The sequence below is a fragment of the Mollisia scopiformis genome (genome assembly GCF_001500285.1).
Source record: "Mollisia scopiformis unplaced genomic scaffold LY89scaffold_6, whole genome shotgun sequence".
NCBI classification, from domain to species: Eukaryota; Fungi; Ascomycota; class Leotiomycetes; order Helotiales; family Mollisiaceae; genus Mollisia; species Mollisia scopiformis.
Window position 1 is genome coordinate 257,291 of NW_017263586.1, and position 18,052 is coordinate 275,342.

Genomic DNA, 18,052 nt, shown 5'->3' on the forward strand with positions numbered 1-18,052 from the left:
TTGTTGGATAAGTGATTTTTGACTATTATGTTTATTTGACATACTCAAACTTTATCTTTCATATTTTCTTCACGCCATAATCGATGCGCTATGGGATATCAAAGAAGAACGCCTATGCTACGCTCGATACAACATGCAATACCAGCTCGCCCGAAAATGCTAAATGGCAACTTGCAGATTACCCCAAAATTCTATGAGCTCAGTGCAAGACATGCATCTACAGCAAGACCGACCCTACTAACTGTTAGTGCCTAAAGGACGGAAGTTGAGAGATGAATCTTACCTTCCATCTTTCTGCGTGACAACATCACTGATGATGTCCCTGTCCAGATCGGGGAACATCCCAGCCAAGGTTTCGACGACATTTGCATGCTCAGCCCGCTGAATACGATGGGCCTCCGCAGCCTCTGCACTAGCCTGCCTCGCAGCCGCATCTTCAGCACTCATTCTACTACGAGTGCTTGTGTCGTGGTTGTTGGGAATACGCGGTAAGCCTTGCGGTGCTTCGGAGCTGACTCGAGGCGAAGGGCTCATTCGTGGAGTGTTGCCAGGTAAAGGCGTTCGTGCTGGACCAGTTTGGGTTGAACTTGGCTCCTCCGAGAAGATGCGTCCAATCGATGACAGCGGTCGTTGAATTGTACGAAGTAAACCGGTCATAGCAGCTTTCTCATCAAGGCCATCCCCACTTTCATATTCATTGGAAGACGTCGACTTGCGAGGATTAGAAGATTCCCCCTCCATCGAATGTCGAGGGGTCACCTCCGGACGGGCAAGGGTTGATTTCTCCGAAAACTTTGCAGATGTCGGGTTTTCTGTAGTATCTGCTTGATGTTTCTCAGCAATTGCTGAAACGGCAGCTTCGACATTCTTCTCGAACTCTGCGTCTGAGATTGTTAATGTGGTTCGATCTAGCCCTTCGATGAATTGCACGGCACCAAGCTTAACATTGTTAGCATTGACTGCTTACATGTTAACAGGAGGACAAGCAACACCTACTAATGATGACAGATAATATCCAGCTTCGCCAGATAGTTTCTCTTGGTTCCTGAAGCGGAGTATGTATTGCACGTTAGAAACCAGGTGTTCCGGATTCGCCTGTAGAACAACATAGATCAAAAGAGGCATGAATGAATCAGCGGACGAGTCGGCTTTGGAATGTTTGAGAAGTCCTGTGTGTAATTAGTGGCTACTTTAGATTGGAATCAAGAAAGAATTACCAAATATGACTTTGCAGCAATTAAGAACACATATAATCTTATCTCTCGGAGCTCTATAGGTCTTTATCTTTAGAAGCTCTGTGATAGATGTCAGTCAAAAAGCACTGGCCGAGGAAAGTCGCCAAGAAACTCACCTTGTTGAGCAAGGATCAGGAATCGTTTTCCGCTATCAGCTACTGGAGGTATATCTAAATGCTCTTCTCTGATCCAGCCATAGATACTGACTTTTTGTGCTAAAACTTCGTCACGCTCCACGTCTTCTTGGTGCTGACCCTTTCTCCCAGGACCCATCTGGCGTTCGCCGGCCCGACGTTTCCCTTTTGATCCAGGAAGTGGTTGAGGAGGCGGGATAGCAGGAGAGAATGTCTGAGTGTATAGCCTATTCATAACCAACTTCTCCATGCCCTCGCGAGCATTATCAAATTCCGCGTCGGAGACTTCACGCCATACCTCGCATTGGGCCATCTTGTTGGTGATGAAGGCCAAGAAGTCGCCAATGATCTTGACCTGTTCATGAACCATCCACTGTCTCTTGCCAAATTCCTGTAGGAAAGATCTCAAAAATTTGGCAACAGGATCAGCTGTCCTGTGTCTTAATTGCTCCAAGAACCGATGAAAGTCAAAAGGCAGATCTGGCTCAGGCTCAGGTTCAGGAGGAGGTGGTCGATGGAGTGGTGGAGACATGGGTGAGTCAACACTTTGTAATCTATCATCCGCAACTCTTGATTGACCCAAGCTACGAATTGAGCCAGGCTTCGGTGGCACCGTAGGCCCGACATCTGATGGGTCTCGAACAGCAAAATTTGCGGACGTGTGAGAAGAAATTCGAAGGTCTTGCATGCTCTGTGTAGCACTGCCTGGGCCAGAGTTTAGGGGCTCTAGACTAGACTTCCTAGGAGGATGTTGGATGGGGCTTCCGAGTAACGGTCCAGCAAATTCTAGTCTTGGAGACATGACTTCCTCGTGCCCTGGGCCTTGGCCTTCCTCGCTGAATTGGTCCATGATGCTCTGGATCTCTGACCTGGAATTATACTCCCGCTCATCCTCACTAGTAGAAGCTTTCTCATCGAAGCCAGCATCAGACCTTGTTGGAGACCTTTCCAAGCCATCTGCAGTTCGACTATGTGGATTATGGGCAGCGCTTGAGGTAGAGCGTGAAGGTGGCTGTGAAGATGTAGGCGTTTTAGGTGTAGGGTCACGATATACCAAGTCTTCTGGTGAAAGATGCTGTTGTGTAGAGGTCTTCATGGCGGAAACAGGATCTGGTTTCAAAGTTGCCGTTGAGGATTCCATATGATCATAGACAATCCCCGTTTCTTCCCCAATCGCTTGTGGCTGATCTCCATTGCTCTTGGTGCCCTTCAACAATTCCTCCTCATTATTGTCCACGCTTGTTTTATCGGCAGACGGCCGCTCCGCGGCTTCATTGTCGTGACGATCCAGCATCGTTGAGGTGGCATTCTCAGTTCCATCGAAGCCCACTAGAGTTGCGCCCTGTTCTGCTCGAGTGCTTGGGGCATGATCTGCATTCCCTTCTGCAGTCGAAGATTGTATCGCGAGCTCATCTGGACGATTGATGGCTTCTATGGGCTGTCCGGGAGAAGACATACATTCATAGGCGCCTTCAGAGAGGCGTTCGTTCAGCAGTCGGCGGGGTAGTTGTCGAGGTTGAATCACGGCGGTGATTCGAGCACGAAAGGCACAACAGGCCTGGGAAAAACGTTGACCTTCTTCGGTAGAGGAAATGAATCATCGAGCTGCTCATGCAAATTTGGCCATCTGCGCAGTGGAATTCCAAACTGTGGGCTTCCGCTTCGTTGAAGCTGTACAAACATGGACTCGCCTCGCCTCGACGATTTCCGAAAGCTTCAAGCGAGATGACGATTCGCCGGTTTGCACTCGACAAAATACAACCGAATCAAATCATTTTTTGTTCAGAGCACAGTGTCAGCCGCAATCACGACCAACAACGCACCTGGGACGTCGCTGAGGACTTTGAAGATGTGTGGTATTTACGCGTCCATTTCGACGCAAATTTTTCGCGCTCCCAATGAGCTGCTGAAGCAATTGCTCTGCAATCGAGGTCCCGATCACATTGGTGAAGCCCAAGCACGCGTGGATGGAAAAGGCGGTACCTCGTTCTGGATCTCCCTCGTGTCAACGGTCCTAGCATTGAGAGGCGGCCACGTCACAGCTCAACCTTTTCTTGACCCCTCCAGCAATTCAGCTTTATGTTGGAATGGTGAAGCTTGGAAAATTGGTCTCGATACAATCTCAGGAAACGATGGACAAGCTGTTTTTGATCTGCTTATAAAAGCCAGTTCTGATCATGTGTCTGCTCCGGACTCAACAGCGGCTGTTCTTCGCGTCTTGCGAAGCATATCAGGACCATTCGCTTTCGTTTACCTGGATACATATCACAATCAGCTTTTTTTTGGCCGAGATCGTTTAGGACGCCGGTCTCTCCTTCACAGGAGTGATGATGATACTAATGTACAATTCTCTAGCATAGCTGACACTACTTCGGGCCCATGGCAAGAAGTAGAAGCAGACGCTGTCTACCGATACTCATTGGACACCGTCAATTCCCGTGAAAAACACAAAACATCCAGTTACGACCCTTTTCAAGCATCTTTTGCTGCAATCCATAAACATGTGTGGGCTTGTGGGAGTGAGCCATGTCCAGTAAGTGTGCTATTTACATTCTGAAGCTTAATTTGCACGACTTGTATTAAATGCTAACTCCCTTAATCAGAGTGTCACTATTGGTACTTTTAATAGAGCCATTCCTGCTGAAGACTTTGTATTGGATGAGCAAACAGCGTCGGTTCAGTTGCTGCGCTATCACTTGAGTGAGTCTCTCAAACTTCGGATCTTGAACATCCCAAAGCCTCCAGAACACGACAGTACAAAACCTGTATCTATCGCTGTTCTGTTTTCTGGCGGGCTAGATTGCACAGTGTTGGCCCGGATGGCCCATGATATTCTGCCATTGAATGAACAGATCGACTTGGTCAATGTAGCATTTGAGAATCCCCGAGTGGTCAGAGCGGCCCAGAAAGCTGCATTATTAGAGGACAAGCCTCCCAAAGATAGTCAAGGAAATCAGTCCACGCCAATGACCACGGCAGAAATTTCGGTACCAAGCTTCTCTCCTTTCGAAGCTTGTCCAGACCGTGAGACGGGGTGGAAAGCTTTCCGAGAGTTACAAACCGTTTGTCCTAGCCGCACCTGGCGCTTTATTGCAGTAAGTCCGCATATTCTCTATTTGGTGTCTGAACTACTGATGAGATGTAGATAAACGTACCTTACAAGGAGACTCTTGAATACAAAGATCGTATTATTCAGATTATTCACCCTCACAACACAGAGATGGATCTCTCCATAGCTTATGCTTTGTACTTTGCTTCCCGTGGACTAGGAACAGCCTCAACAATTTCTCGCCTGGAACCGGAGCCCTACAAAACACCAGCACGTGTCCTCTTATCTGGTCTGGGAGCGGATGAATTGTTTGGGGGTTACACACGGCATGCCACAGCATTCAACAGGACTGGCTTCACAGGCCTTTTGGACGAACTCAAATTGGATGTCGACAGACTTGGAAAGCGGAACCTTGGTCGTGACGATCGGGTCATCTCTAGCTGGGCTAAGGAAGCAAGATTTCCCTATCTTGACGAAGCCCTTGTCAAATGGGCCGTGGAGTGTCCTGTATCACAGAAATGCGGATTTCGTATCAATGCCCAACCCTCGCAGCAAGATTCAAAACTTGAACCAGGGAAGAAAATCCTGCGCCTACTTGCGTATGAGCTAGGGATGCACTCTGTGGCCATGGAGAAGAAGCGAGCAGTGAGTTTATCCTTGCAACCAAAATCATCTGTCACTGACATACAAGATTCAATTCGGAGCAAGAACGGCCAAGATGGAAGTCGGAAAGACGAAAGGCACTACTTTGATATCTTGATGTGCCGACACACCGCTCCTCGATTGCTGTGATGATGTCCAGATACTGCTGAGATGCTCTGCGGGACCGGAGAAATACCATGCAGACTACCTTTCGTGTGTTTCTACGCAAGTATGTAACCTGAAGGCAGTCTGAATGCCGACGGATATCCCTGCACGAGCAACAATGAAGTAGTAAAGGCAAGTCTGAGCTTTCCGGCGATTTCTTACCCTGGTGGCGATTCGACTCACATTCTATGGCAAACGTGGGGGGTGTAGAGAACGTTCGATTGTGGGGCACCGACAGTGCCATGTGAGACCGGTAGTCACCTGGCCACCTTTTCAAAACGTCAAAGCGGGCGTCTTGATGTTTCTGCCTTCACTGCGATATCTTCCCTCACTTTGTGCAAAGCCCATCCGATGTCGATCTTCTGGCCATGAATCTAGCGTTTCAAGTCCTGCTCCGAGAGTTTATAGTGTGCAACATTCACCAGATAAGCGCAAGCATCAATCTGACGATGTCTAGAATCCTGTAACCATCTTGGAGTCCTCTGCGGAAAGTAGAAGCCTTCTTCTTCTTCCTTTGACTCCAAAGCCATCATGTCCCAATTGTTGTTCAAACATGCAACACGTGGTCTTTTTCGAGGTCACCATAAAACTCCATCCCATGTTGACAAGACCCCATGATACATTCACTCCTTGGGCATGATCAAGTCTTTTTTGCCTGCCATGCGGCATTTTATCTTTTCTTTAATCGCTATAATCCCACCGTTTTCACGTTCGGTGCTATTCTCTGTAGATGTTTTACATTCAGTGGCAGTTTTGAGATGAATGGCAGCAGTTCAGTATGATTCTTACAATTGACTGGATATCGTTCAAAATCAAGTTTGGCTTGAAACTTGCAGCCAAGCTTGTATTTGCCATGGTGCAAATACATGGTAAATGAGCTAAGCATGATCAGAAAGCGAGCTAGAGGTCTTAGTTATCAAGATATATCCCTGGCCAAGCTGAAGACTAACGGAAGGGCGGCCGTCTTCCGAGGAATGTTCAGAGACAAAGTATCTGTCCTGACGATCAATTAGCCGTTACAATTCCTAGATTATAATATCTAACAGCACTTGTTAACTCCTAGGCGTTCTGCTAGATCATAAAGCCACGCTAGGATCTGGATTAGCTGAAGGACGTTTTCGGCTTTGGACAGCCAAGCATCTCGTTTATGTCTTCCCGATCGAGCTTGCTCAAAGAAGGGTCATCCAGAGAATTTGCCCCTCCGTTGCCCCTCCATTCCGAGTTTGTCAAGGAACTCATAGACGTCACCTGTGGCTGAGCAAAATTCCGATTCGTGCAAAGTGAGACAATCCGGCCGGATCCATTCCCATCCATTCCATTGAATCCTCACACTTACGTCCGATTCGAGGGCGAAAGCGACGCCCATGAATTCTAGGCTACAGAGAAGAACACGCCTTCCGCGAAGACGTTGGAAATATCAAGAATCGCCATGCAGGAAGAGCCCCAGGTTTCGCAGATTTTCTGGCTGTGCAGTTGGTTGAAAATCCTCCACTTATGCCTGCCTGCTTGCTCCATGCAACCACACTGGTGTGAAGGGGTGTGAGGATCTCCCGTCGCCAGCTGCAACCTTTTTCTTTTCTCGCTTCCTTGCTGTAGATAGCGCCCGCCAGATCGCAGCATCGAAGGACGCAAGAAGGTCACTTTGCATGGTGTTGGATTAGCATAGATCCACGGGGTCTTTCAGGGTCAAGACGGTCCGTGGCGCTGAGCGAGGCCGGACACCTAGCTACCTCTTCGAAAGTCTTCCAGGGGGCGGCGCGAGCGGGAGAGCCACTAAATGTTTGTACTCCTTTTTGTTCTAGCTTGATCGGGCGAGAGTCACTACAGCGTTAGGTGTCGGGACCAGACGATGGAGATACAAAAATTGTAAAGAACTCGTTTGTATTTTCTAGCAACTTACTACATCTTCTATGCTCGGCAATTGACGTGCTGAATCAGAGCAGCAGTTTAGAGAAGGCAATCACCACGCGAGGATAAAGGATTAGGACTTTCAAGGACCTCGATCCATGTTACAACCATCAGCAGCCTACGGCGAAATCTTCAAGGCCTGATCTGATGTGTGAGGATTACTATCCCAGACAAGTATGTTCCTTCTCGTAACAAACAACCCGGAAACGAGTTGCCCAATTTGGAATATATCTATTCATAGTGGCTACGGTCAAGTACTTATACTTCAATTGTATAGAAGGTGTACCTACATATATATTATCGATTGAAAGCTAGGTTTCTAGAAGTTCCATTTCGAGTCATCTGTAGCAGGTCCGATAGTGGTAGATGTTTTGAGGAGGTTGAAAAGCTCCAGCCATCGACGGCTACTGCACAGCCTGATGTACGGAGTCGGTATGTTCTGCATATCAAGCCTTCTACGCGCCGAGGCTGGAGACTGATTGACGCAACCATGGGCGATGGCTCCGAATTTGACGGAAAGGCCCTGCAACCAGCCTGCATCACACCATCAGGAAGCAAATCGACCAGGGCCAGGACCAGGGTTATCTTCCAAAGAATGCCGCCATAATTTCTTAGTGCATCGATGGGTCACATGGCACTAAATTGATGCAAGTGCGGCTCTGCCCGAAGAGAAGTGGAGGGAATTTTCGGATCGTAATTCTGTCCACAGTCTTGACCGCTGGTCGCGTCAGATTCGTGTGCAATTCCCGTGGGCGTAGCCAAACAGGGACCAGTATTCGTATGCAAACGGCGGAGCGAGGCTCCTGCGGTAAAACACATCCGAAAGACAGTATTTAGATTATATATTTTACAGGGAAGAATGAGACAGGCCTGTACTGTCTGAGTATATGAGGATCTGATCTCCATGACGGCTGGAGATTGCGAGATAGGGGACGGACCTAGCTTGGGCTCGAGCTCTGCAGCACTTTCTCCGAACTCCTCGTCCTGTAGGTGCGGGTGCGGGGCATCTCGTCTCTCATGCTCGACGACAGCTGGAATAACGATGGTCGTTCTGTTCTTAATCTTAATCTAGAACCAGCTCTAGCGGCAGCTCGAGCAGATCCCTCGGCCAGTGTCGATTATTTGCCAGATGCAGTTTCAGCGCAACCATGAAAAATGACCAGCTGTGGCGTTCCGCATCGATAGGAAACTGTGGGGTCGGTCTTTCGCTCTCTCGCGCTGGCCTATCACGAGCCGGGGGAGAAAGCCTGATATCAACCCCTCGTCTGTGGATTATCGAAGTCGATGACTCTTCATGGGCCAATACGAACTCGTCGAGCTTACCCTCGACTCTGCGTCTCGGCACGGCTGCCTGTTTCTCTCTGTCCCTTGTACTGTAAAACAAACCCACGTCCAAGCCAGAGCGATGCATGCAGATGTATCGGTTTTCCAGTCTCCGTAACCGTGACGCTGCCGCGGGAGAGTAGGCGTTGTTGGACCCGATATCAGGATGCGAGCACTCCTGATAGACAGACAGATTGGCTTCTTGTGACTACAGTACTTGGCCTCGCTCGCGCAGGCATTTTATCCTTCGGACTTAGCGTTTCGAGACAGACGACCGAGGAATCCTGATTACTCCATCTCGCAACCTCGCACGCATTGGACAAAGTGACGGACCTGGAGCTGCACATGCTACCCCATTTGGCCTTCTTCGAGCCCGATTCTATTAGCACGCCTGTACGTGAGACTGGGATTCCTCTAGCAGGCTGAAGGTCGATATTACTCCAAGCGATCCCCTTCCACGAATTATTGGACAGTAACGCCTCTTCATCATTCCTCTGCTTGCCCAAGTCAAACAGTCATACCACAGCAGGTCTCACTGCTAGCCGATTGATCCGCCGCGCAGAACCAGAATAGCAACAGCATTCGTATCTTGTTTGTTCCTCTTCGAACCGTGGTATCTTGTCGTCCAGGTCGCATCTTGCCTTGTCGAGAGGTTTCTTCAGAGACACGAGTTCCAGAAGTACGGCGGCCATTTTGGGGGTTGATTATTGAAGCTGTGGCGGGACGCGGGAAAACGGAAACGAAGGCCCAGGGTGCCTCTGAAGACAGATCCCCATACCGTGGCTTCGAGCTGGCCGTCAGCAAACCTAGTCCTCGGCCCATCTCCCTTGGCCAATTCAGCCTGCTTTGTTTGACTGACTGACTGACTTACTGACTTGACTGACTACTGATTGCGAGTCCGAGTAGTGCGTGATCGTGATCCTGGGACGGTTTGGATGACATCGACATATCGATATCGATATCGATGACCCCCGGCAGGAAGAAAACATCTTCAAGTTCCAAGCGTCGTCGGTCGCATCTCGCATCCTCGTCGGCGCAGACCAGACGACAGTGGTGTTCTAGGGCAATTCGGCTGCAGAGCCTATCCGGCTCAGATCCAGCGGCAGCATAACAGTTTATTTGCTCGTCTCCTCGACCCGCGCCCAGTCAACCGCAGAACCATAGAAACACCCCTCACTCGGGTCCCCAGCAGCAGCAGCAGCAGGCTCAAGCTCAAGCTCAAGGTCAAGCTCTGGTGTCAGGCTCATCACGGCCCTCTTCTGTCGCACGTCTCCCAGTCCCCGTTTACGGTCGCGGTTCCAGTCCCAGTCGCAATCGTCGTCCCCATCTTTCTTTCGTGACAGCCAGCCAGCCAGTTCCGCTCGCCAATCGTTGTCCGCAGTCGTGAGAAACCCTTCTGTGGTTCTTCGCTTCGCCCTCCCCGGACAGAGAGCGCTCGACCTCGACCTCGACCTCGCCGTCGTCCTCCTTGCGTCTGGTCTGTTTGGTCCTGTCTCCGGTTCTGTACGGTCCTGTACGGTCCAGTCCTGGCACCCTGGCTGCGGTCGAAGCTCTTGCGCTAGAGAGCCGCCCGCTGGTTCTTCGTGGGGCAGCGCAGGCCACCTCCCGACCATCCATCCGTTCATTCCATAGGACCCAAGCAAAGCGTCTGCATCGTACTGCACTGCACTCCTCTGTCGAGTTTCTTGCAGCATTTCGAACATACGCACTGTACACGTTGCGCCTGCCAATCCCGCATTGTTGCATCTGTTGCAGCAACTGCAAGGCTGGTCGCGCCTTCCCGCGCATCGCTTATCTGCAGGATAGAGGGAAGGGAGGCAAAGAAGGGAAGGACGAAGCTGGCTCACTCGATTGATGATTCCAGGACAGCAGCTCTGTTGATGCAGAGTTGAGCGCTCCAGCACGACCCCGTTGGGCGCAAACCGCGCTGAACCATCGACCTCCATTGTGCGACAGACTTATCACCGCCCTGCCTGGCCTCTCGTCGCTGCATCGTGCCGTTGGCGGCAATGTACTCTGCCCAGACTCAGAACGGACTTGGGGAAGGCACGATCAATCCCGCTGCGCTCAATTCATCAGGTAAGACTCACGATCGCATAGGCTCATTCGATTCGCCGGAAGAATTGCAACTGGCGATATGCGATCCGGTATTTCATTAAGGCGATGTTGACTTATCATCCGCTGTTGGAAGCCCCGGCGCTGACTTGGGATCTTCAAATAGTTCTGTCGAACCAGTCCGCAACAATAACCCCAGATACGAGTCCGCGAGGCATCAAGCGCAGCCACTCTCCCGATACATACGGCGACTTACCACCGGGAGAAAACTTGGGAGAGGATGGTACGTACTTGTCCACGAAAGAGCACGCAGATATATTTTGTCACAGCTGTTGCGCCTGTAGCCATGTGTGACGATGCGCTGCCGTTTCTGAGCACTTTTGCTGATATGTTTCATTCTAGGTGACTCAAAGCCCCGAAAGCGAGGGCGACCGATGAAATCAACAAGAGTCTCTGGCACTGTCCCGGAAAGTCCTAACCAGCCATCAATGCCTCTGTCGCAAGTCGTTCCCCCGCAAACCCCTCAGTCGCAGACAGCACCTCTCCCGTCCCAGCTCAGTAACATCACCCCAACTCAAGTATCGCCACCCAAAACAACACCCACCAAAACTGTTATCAAGGCCCTCCCTACCGTGAGGGACCATACCACGGATCAACTAGGACCGGAAGGAGACGAGTATATTCCCCGTGAATATGATGAAGCGGGGGAGAAAAAAGTGACTGCCACTGGCCAACTCCTAGATGGACGGGATTACAGATGTCGAACCTTCTTCGTTCCCAACAGAGGCGACAAGCTCTTCATGCTGGCTACCGAATGCGCCAGGGTCTTAGGTTATCGAGATTCATATCTATTATTCAACAAGAACAGGTCCTTGTACAAAATCATTGCTACCCAGGCCGAGAAAGAGGATTTGATCCATCAAGAAATTTTACCATTTTCCTATCGTTCCCGACAGATTGCTATCGTCACTGCTAGGTCTATGTATCGGCAGTTTGGTAGCAGGGTCATTGTCAATGGGAGACGTGTCCGGGACGATTACTGGGAAACGAAAGCTCGGAAGCAAGGATTCACAGAAGAGGACCTTGCTGGAGAGAAAAGACCTGGAGCAGCTAAAGCCAGAGATGCAGCAGCAGCAGAAGCTAGTGCTACTGCCTCTTTGACCCTCGGACATCATGGGGATATTGTTTACAGCAACAATCCTGGTCATTTCGGTGTGCATCCGCAACCGCAAACGGTTCAACCAGGGATGATAGGCGCGCCAGGGGGTGCTACTACGCTCCCTATGATCACTCTTGCTCCCGAGCAAACAGACATGCGGTTGAGAGATTATAGTAATATTCAAAGACCTCGTCAAGAAATCACCGGACCAGCCTACCAGGATCGCACCCAGGCAAGCCCGCCAACTGAACTTCTCACACAGGCGCATCAAGCTGCAGAGTATAACAAACAGATCACTATGCAGCGCGCAAGAAGTCAGGAATATCTTGAACGGCGGTGGAGGCAGCCCCATGAAGCTCCTCCGTCAAATATTGCTCCTCAGCCGATTGGGACCAACGACGGCTTACCATCTACTCAAGCCTTACAATCTCCACGTACGTCGCAAAGCAGCACCCAACAACCAACTCAGTCACAACAGACGTCTCAACATATTCTTGCTGCTCAATCTTACTCTCAAGCCCCGCACCCCCAGAACCCAATTGCTCAATCACCTATGAGAGGCGTTCCACAAAGTTCTATGAGACCTGATCAAATTGGGAGGTCTCCCGGTCTCTCTTTAGGAGCTGCCGGTCTTGGGCAGGGAGGTAATCCTTATGGATTCTCGCAGCAAAACACTATGTGGGCATCATCTCAGCCCCAGCAGTCACCACAGCACTTTCCTGGATATGGGTCTCAACCATCTCCCCACATTCAGCAATCTCCTCATCAAGCACCTCCTCAACTTCGCCAACAAGGAAGCAATCCACAAATGCAACCGGCGCTTCAGTATCCTGGCATGCCGGGAATGACCCAAGGATATGGCGGCCCCGGACGTGGAATGTATCCTGATCAAAACTCCCAACAATTCATGCAACCTCCTACCTCGGGACCTCCAGGACCACAAGGTTGGGCTGGCCAACAACCAACAGGAGCTGGAGCTAACTGGGGCTGGACAGGACAACCCCAATAGCAGACCATCCTCGATTTACCAACGATAAATGTCTCACGAAGTTGATGGAATGACGATGACTACGTATCTGACCTATGTGGAAGTCGCCATGATGGACCAAAACAACAATACGTCCTATACGCATACTAGTAGTAATGGAAGGATGGAAGGATAATTTGTGGTTTCAGCAAGTATCTGGTTGCATGGGCCAGGTAGAGGAGTTGGCGTCGGTCTCATTGAGTTGGATTTCATTTGTTTGTCCTGCTATGCTGCCTTCGTGTACAGTACAGCATTCTGCGTGATATACCTTTACGTTCTAATTACTGTCGTTAATCCCCATTTGTTAGCTCTGGAGATATCTCTTCTCTTCTAGTCCTGTTGGACCACCTTTTGCGACGGTCCCCCTCGGATCGTTGCTTCTTTCTTTTGAATATGCGGTATTGGGAAGGATTTATATGTATTTGATCTTCATTTGGCATGTGGGCTTTGCGCTTGCTTGATAGCATTTCAAGGTCTGCTCTGGTTTATTAGTTGGTTTTTGGGATACACATGTCTGCACATTGCATTTGCAGGTGGTCGTTCGTCTGGAAACGCAGAACGGCGTTGTTGCGTGGGACTTCGGATATTCTTTCTCGAGTTGCCTAAGAGCAAGTAGGAATAATTATGCTCTGTTTCCCTGTCATATTGGTTACCGACGTGAACTATGCTTTTCTTTCCACTATAAATATTCCTATAGTATCCATTCTCCGGAAAGACAGAGAGTCAATGAAGATACTTAATTGTACGCAGGACCTAAGGACATTGAACGGCTAGGGAAGTTGGGCGACAGAATGCGTGTTGGACTAGCATCGAGTTCCCGTGTGCTATGAGTAATGTCCGCAAATTCACCACGCAATGAAAATCCGACATGCCTCTGTCAACCCATTTATGTTGCCGCACCAATCACCGAGAATCGTGTCAATCGGAGCAAATGTTCCCCACAGTACTAATTTTTTATTTAGCATGGAGTATGGCGGGGTCGCAGGGTAAGCTTCTTTTTTTTACCCAGGCCCGGAGGGCATCTGTTTGGTGGGATTATTCTGGGGTGGAAGATGGGAGACGAACTTCCTTTCTGGGTATCGAGCTACCCCATGCGATGGAACTTTTTTTTTCTTGCGCGGGCATATATGGACTCGATGTTGGGTTCGTGGAATTGTTTTGATTGTCTGTCCTTGTCTTTGTCTTTGCTAAGGTTGTTTTGTGGTATTTTGTGTGTGCAATTTGAGTATTGATTGCTGTGAGATATGCGTCTTCATACTCTATTATGTCTGGCATTGCCAGTGGTCTCAGCGATACCAACAGCTGATAATAGGTGCGTTTTAATCAGAATCTTATTAGTTGCAATACATTTCTAACAATCAATCTTCAGTCAAGCAGCCTTCTTCTACCGCGGCCATGACCTCAGTTCCCTCCTAACGTTAGAAGAAGGCGGAGCCACCTACAAAGACACGGAACGAAACAACGAGACTCGTCCCGCGGAAGCCATCCTAGGAGATGGAGGCATGAATTCCGTGCGTCTTCGCATCTGGGTCAATCCTGTTGGCGGCACGAATGGTCTGGAGTATACCCTTGATCTGGCGAAGCGATTTCAGAGCGAGGGGTATAAGATATATCTGGATTTTCATTTCTCGTAGGTCAATGGGTGAGGTGAGGAAGTGAATGGGAGAAGGTTGACGATAGGTAGTGATTCGTGGGCGGATCCGAATAAACAACCGCCGCCTGCTGCTTGGCCGACGACTTTGGAACCTCTTGCCGGTGCGTATTTCTCATTCGTCTATGATGGCTTGCTTTGATCGGAACAATGTCCGTCCAGTGCTCAATATCTATTCGGGGCAAGGACATTGAATCCAAGACTGACATTTTGTAGCAACTCTTCGCACCTACGTCAAAGACACACTTGTATCCTTCAAAGAAGCTGGTATCACTCTCGACATTGTAGCTTTGGGTAATGAGATTCGTCATGGAATTCTTTGGCCGTTGGGCTATGCGGACGTAGACGTGGAACCGTGGCCGAAGACTGTTGCTAATTTCTCCAACCTCGCGTATCTCTGGAAATCGGCGAGAGCAGGCGTGGATGATGCTATCTATGCTGGCGTCCCGAAACCTCAAGTGATGATTCATATCGATGATGGGTGGAATTTGACGTTGCAGCAAAGATGGTTTGGTGCTATGATTGAGAACGGAGTTCCGACTACTGCTTGGGATGTTTTTGGTATGCGATTTTCTTACATTTGGATTACGGAGATACTAATGAAACATGTTTGTAGGGTTCTCGTTCTACCCATTCTATGGGTAAGTTACCCATCATTTACTATCTTGAATGCCGTACTGATTCCGAGAAGAACTGCAGCCACATTCGACAACCTCCGAACAACACTCAACACCCTTGCATTAGAATACCGCAAACCGCTCCAAGTCGTCGAGACAGATTATCCCGCCATCTGCAACGGAGAATACAACCCCATCCCCGAGTCCTCGGAACCCGAGATCCCGTACAGCGTTCCAGGACAGCTAGAATGGACCGAGGATGTTATAAGTATTGTCAAGCAAGTTCCATTTGGTCTCGGACAAGGAGTTCACTAGTAAGTGTTCGATCATGCTGAAACTTGTTCCTGTATGCTAACCCGGAAGGGAAGTTGGGAGCCTGCGTGGCTTAACAATACATCGTTGGGGAGTGATTGCAATGATGCGATTTTGTTCGATGCTGATTATAGTAATTGGCCTCAGACGATTGGGTATTCGAGGAAATCTGTGAACTTGTTTAAGTGATGGTTTGAGGAGTACACGAGATCAGATCAAGTTGTAATGCCAAAATTAGTATACAAGATTTTTAACGGTATCCAAGATCGTATGAAGTGAACTCCTTGAGAACAAAAGCAGATCCTTCGAGATAGATGGGACTTTAGGTTGTTCTCAAATCTTAATCCAAGTTTGGGACTTAGCTCTCTTATATTGTCCCACAAACTCTGGAACTATATCCTAATTATTACTGTACGTAGAGATGATAATACTATGATTGCGTGGATCTAATTTACGAGAACTAATATGTGACGAACATTTGGATCTCTGAGAGTCACTAAAGCTACGAATCACTCATCAAATGCTTTGCTCCAGTGAATCCTACCCCTTTTCTCCTCGCTTAAATCGAACCTGCTTCATTTCGGTCGAGAGAAGTGGGAGGATGTGAAAGGTATTGCATAGGGTTGCATGCCATGCTGGAAGATTAACTTTGTTGCTTTCAGACACAAAAGCCTCCTGGCTGAGTGTCCGTCTTCAGTTCAGAACATCTGAAGATGGAAAGTCGAGACCCGAGTCCAGACAATCAAGAATTGTTTGAATCGAAGGCAAACTCCTCTAGAGAGCATGAGTATTCCATCCAAAGTAATAATATTTGTGCCTTGCTAAGTAAGCTTGTTGGTGACAGTGAACTCGCAACAATTGTGAAACGAAACACGACCGAGTCAGCTGCCCCTATACGGGGTCCTTGCTGTGAATCCCCGAAACAGATCTGGACATCAAAATCCACAAATATGGGCATTCAAGAGCTTATTAACATGTTGTGAGAAGTATGTGAAAATTCGGAATCAGTAGAAGGATAACTCACTCAGCAAATCCGTAGCACTGCGCCACAACTTCGGAGAAGGATTCTGGATCGACGTTGTACACGCACCCTAGTCCAGCCATTATTGCACTAAAGCGGCATTTTGGAACGGTCGCAGCTTTGCCTGAAGAGCCGCTCAGCCCTCAAGACAGAGAGGCCAACGTCCTCTATTTCTTACCTCCTCTTTTTGCATATCCTAACGACGAACTATACACTCTCTAAATTGCTGTGAAGGACGAGTTCGGTGGAACTAGATAACAAGATTCCAATCCCGGTCCGACGAGAACTGATCTGCGATCGTTGCCTCTGACGTCTTCACAATACCGATCACACTCTGCCTCAATTACCTGGAGCACCAGTCACAATGGTATTCTTCGAGGTCGAGCGACGCAAACTCATGCGTTCGGTTAATAGCAAGTACATTTATGGAAGAGTTGTGAGTCGGTCCTTGCGTTTTCTTCGATGACGTTCGTGGAACTTCGTTCCAATTTCCACCGACACAGGTGCTGATATGCTTCATTCCTACGAACAGCCACTGGTGCACACCATCATTTTCCTGATCGAAATGGCGATCCTGTCGAGGCTAGCAGCCAAATTCAACAGTTACTACAATGACCGACCAAGTGCGTTTACCTCCCTTTCCGAAAGCTGCATCTTCACGATGTCCGACATGAGTTGATTCTGACTGTTACACAGTCCTCACTATGATGATCACGAACGCAGTACTGGGTGGAGTGGCAGATACAGTGGCACAGTCTATAACAGCTATTCGCCTAGCTGCGCTGAGGAAACCAGGAGGAATCAATAAGGATGATACAATGGCGATTGAGATCCACGAGCTCGACAAAAGCAACCCGCTGCTTGACCGGGACCTGATACCAGATTCGAAAGCATTGCCTCCTCCATTTGACTTCGAGAGATTGACACGATTTATGGCATATGGTTTTGGGATGGCACCAGTCCAGTTCACATGGTTCAAGTTCTTGTCGAAGGCATTCCCTACTACAAAGACAAGTGGCCTCGGACCTGCTTTGAAGATGGTTGCCATGGATCAGTTAATCTTTGCGCCCTTCGGTATATTCTTCTGCACTTAACTGCAGTCTGCCGTGTGGCTAATGCGAATTAGGTATTGCTTGCTTCTTCACTATCATGACCATCGCTGAAGGAGGCGGACGACGAGCTGTCACCCACAAGTTGCGAGATATGTATATTCCAACTCTGAAAGCGAATTTCATGGTTTGGCCTCTGGTACAGATCATCAACTTCCGCTTGATGCCTATTCAGTTCCAATTGGTAAGTTTTCTAGCTCTTGAATAGATGTTGTCCTTTCAGTTAATCAAATACAGCCATTTGTATCATCCGTTGGTATCGCTTGGACAGCATACTTGTCTCTATCAAATGCCGCAGAAGAAGGAGAAGCTCGGTCAGCACCTCAATCGCCCAACATTCGATTGCTTTGATTGATTGATTTGGTTCAGGTTGGTAAGGGATTAGAGGATCGATAATGGTTGCATTGGGAACTTGGCGTTCAACTACATACCTGGGTCAGGAGCGCCAAACTGCATATGACTTATGAGAGGGACATTAGATTCCCTGTGTTCATGACTGGAGGACTAGGAGTTAAGGAGCAGAATGTTCATGTATGGATTTCTTTCCTGATCAAATGGGCCTTTTTCGGAGCTTCGGACAGATCATTTTATGCATTATAAATATCATGAGATGTAAACCACAATTCTGTAGTATATGTCGTGGTT

General features: G+C 48.8%; 6 protein-coding genes across 6 annotated transcripts; 4 read left to right on the forward strand and 2 right to left on the reverse strand.

Moving 5' to 3' along the window:
- Nucleotide 1: 1 nt before the first annotated feature.
- Nucleotides 2–3,021, reverse strand: LY89DRAFT_440650 (uncharacterized protein). The gene is made up of 5 exons (XM_018207537.1): nt 1,352–3,021; nt 1,218–1,295; nt 991–1,169; nt 284–939; nt 2–234 (listed from the first exon to the last, which is right to left on the reverse strand). Exons 1-5 carry the CDS (start codon nt 2,823–2,825, stop codon nt 192–194), a joined length of 2,430 nt encoding a protein of 809 aa, XP_018074681.1. The 5' UTR covers nt 2,826–3,021; the 3' UTR covers nt 2–191.
- Nucleotide 3,022: 1 nt separating this feature from the next.
- Nucleotides 3,023–5,428, forward strand: LY89DRAFT_440735 (uncharacterized protein). Its single transcript, XM_018207538.1, has 4 exons — nt 3,023–3,902; nt 3,973–4,474; nt 4,525–5,063; nt 5,110–5,428. The coding sequence occupies exons 1-4, from the start codon at nt 3,219–3,221 to the stop codon at nt 5,176–5,178; spliced, it is 1,794 nt and encodes a 597-aa protein (XP_018074682.1). The 5' UTR covers nt 3,023–3,218; the 3' UTR covers nt 5,179–5,428.
- Nucleotides 5,429–9,403: 3,975 nt separating this feature from the next.
- On the reverse strand, nt 9,404–10,673 carry LY89DRAFT_440606 (uncharacterized protein). Its single transcript, XM_018207536.1, has one exon. The coding sequence runs from the start codon at nt 10,400–10,402 to the stop codon at nt 9,572–9,574; it is 831 nt and encodes a 276-aa protein (XP_018074683.1). The 5' UTR covers nt 10,403–10,673; the 3' UTR covers nt 9,404–9,571.
- On the forward strand, nt 10,356–12,922 carry LY89DRAFT_440531 (uncharacterized protein). Its single transcript, XM_018207535.1, has 3 exons — nt 10,356–10,535; nt 10,678–10,794; nt 10,914–12,922. The coding sequence occupies exons 1-3, from the start codon at nt 10,466–10,468 to the stop codon at nt 12,677–12,679; spliced, it is 1,953 nt and encodes a 650-aa protein (XP_018074684.1). The 5' UTR covers nt 10,356–10,465; the 3' UTR covers nt 12,680–12,922.
- Nucleotides 12,923–13,747: 825 nt separating this feature from the next.
- On the forward strand, nt 13,748–15,466 carry LY89DRAFT_639775 (glycosyl hydrolase 53; the record flags this gene model as incomplete). Its single annotated transcript, XM_018211636.1, has 7 exons — nt 13,748–14,009; nt 14,067–14,327; nt 14,382–14,452; nt 14,565–14,909; nt 14,965–14,989; nt 15,040–15,279; nt 15,334–15,466. The coding sequence occupies exons 1-7, from the start codon at nt 13,942–13,944 to the stop codon at nt 15,464–15,466; spliced, it is 1,143 nt and encodes a 380-aa protein (XP_018074685.1). The 5' UTR covers nt 13,748–13,941.
- Nucleotides 15,467–16,662: 1,196 nt separating this feature from the next.
- LY89DRAFT_730380 (uncharacterized protein) lies at nt 16,663–17,758 on the forward strand (the record flags this gene model as incomplete). Its single annotated transcript, XM_018219468.1, has 5 exons — nt 16,663–16,734; nt 16,831–16,921; nt 16,995–17,372; nt 17,425–17,591; nt 17,645–17,758. The coding sequence occupies 5 exons, from the start codon at nt 16,663–16,665 to the stop codon at nt 17,756–17,758; spliced, it is 822 nt and encodes a 273-aa protein (XP_018074686.1).
- Nucleotides 17,759–18,052: the final 294 nt, after the last annotated feature.

Excerpts from the sequence above, each read along its gene's own strand:
- LY89DRAFT_440650 (XM_018207537.1), bottom strand. The coding sequence starts at position 2,825 with ATGTCTTCTCCCGGACAGCCCATAGAAGCCATCAATCGTCCAGATGAG. Across the intron at positions 1,296-1,351 it reads CCTGATCCTTGCTCAACAAG|AGCTTCTAAAGATAAAGACC; the intron begins GTGAGTTTCTTG and ends CATCTATCACAG. Across the intron at positions 940-990 it reads ATCTGTCATCATTAGTAGGT|CTTGGTGCCGTGCAATTCAT; the intron begins GTTGCTTGTCCT and ends AACAATGTTAAG.
- LY89DRAFT_440735 (XM_018207538.1), top strand. The coding sequence starts at position 3,219 with ATGTGTGGTATTTACGCGTCCATTTCGACGCAAATTTTTCGCGCTCCC. Across the intron at positions 4,475-4,524 it reads CTTTATTGCAGTAAGTCCGC|CTTACAAGGAGACTCTTGAA; the intron begins ATATTCTCTATT and ends AGATAAACGTAC. Across the intron at positions 5,064-5,109 it reads CCATGGAGAAGAAGCGAGCA|ATTCAATTCGGAGCAAGAAC; the intron begins GTGAGTTTATCC and ends CTGACATACAAG.
- LY89DRAFT_440606 (XM_018207536.1), bottom strand. The coding sequence starts at position 10,402 with ATGGAGGTCGATGGTTCAGCGCGGTTTGCGCCCAACGGGGTCGTGCTG.
- LY89DRAFT_440531 (XM_018207535.1), top strand. The coding sequence starts at position 10,466 with ATGTACTCTGCCCAGACTCAGAACGGACTTGGGGAAGGCACGATCAAT. Across the intron at positions 10,536-10,677 it reads CGCTGCGCTCAATTCATCAG|TTCTGTCGAACCAGTCCGCA; the intron begins GTAAGACTCACG and ends ATCTTCAAATAG. Across the intron at positions 10,795-10,913 it reads AGAAAACTTGGGAGAGGATG|GTGACTCAAAGCCCCGAAAG; the intron begins GTACGTACTTGT and ends GTTTCATTCTAG.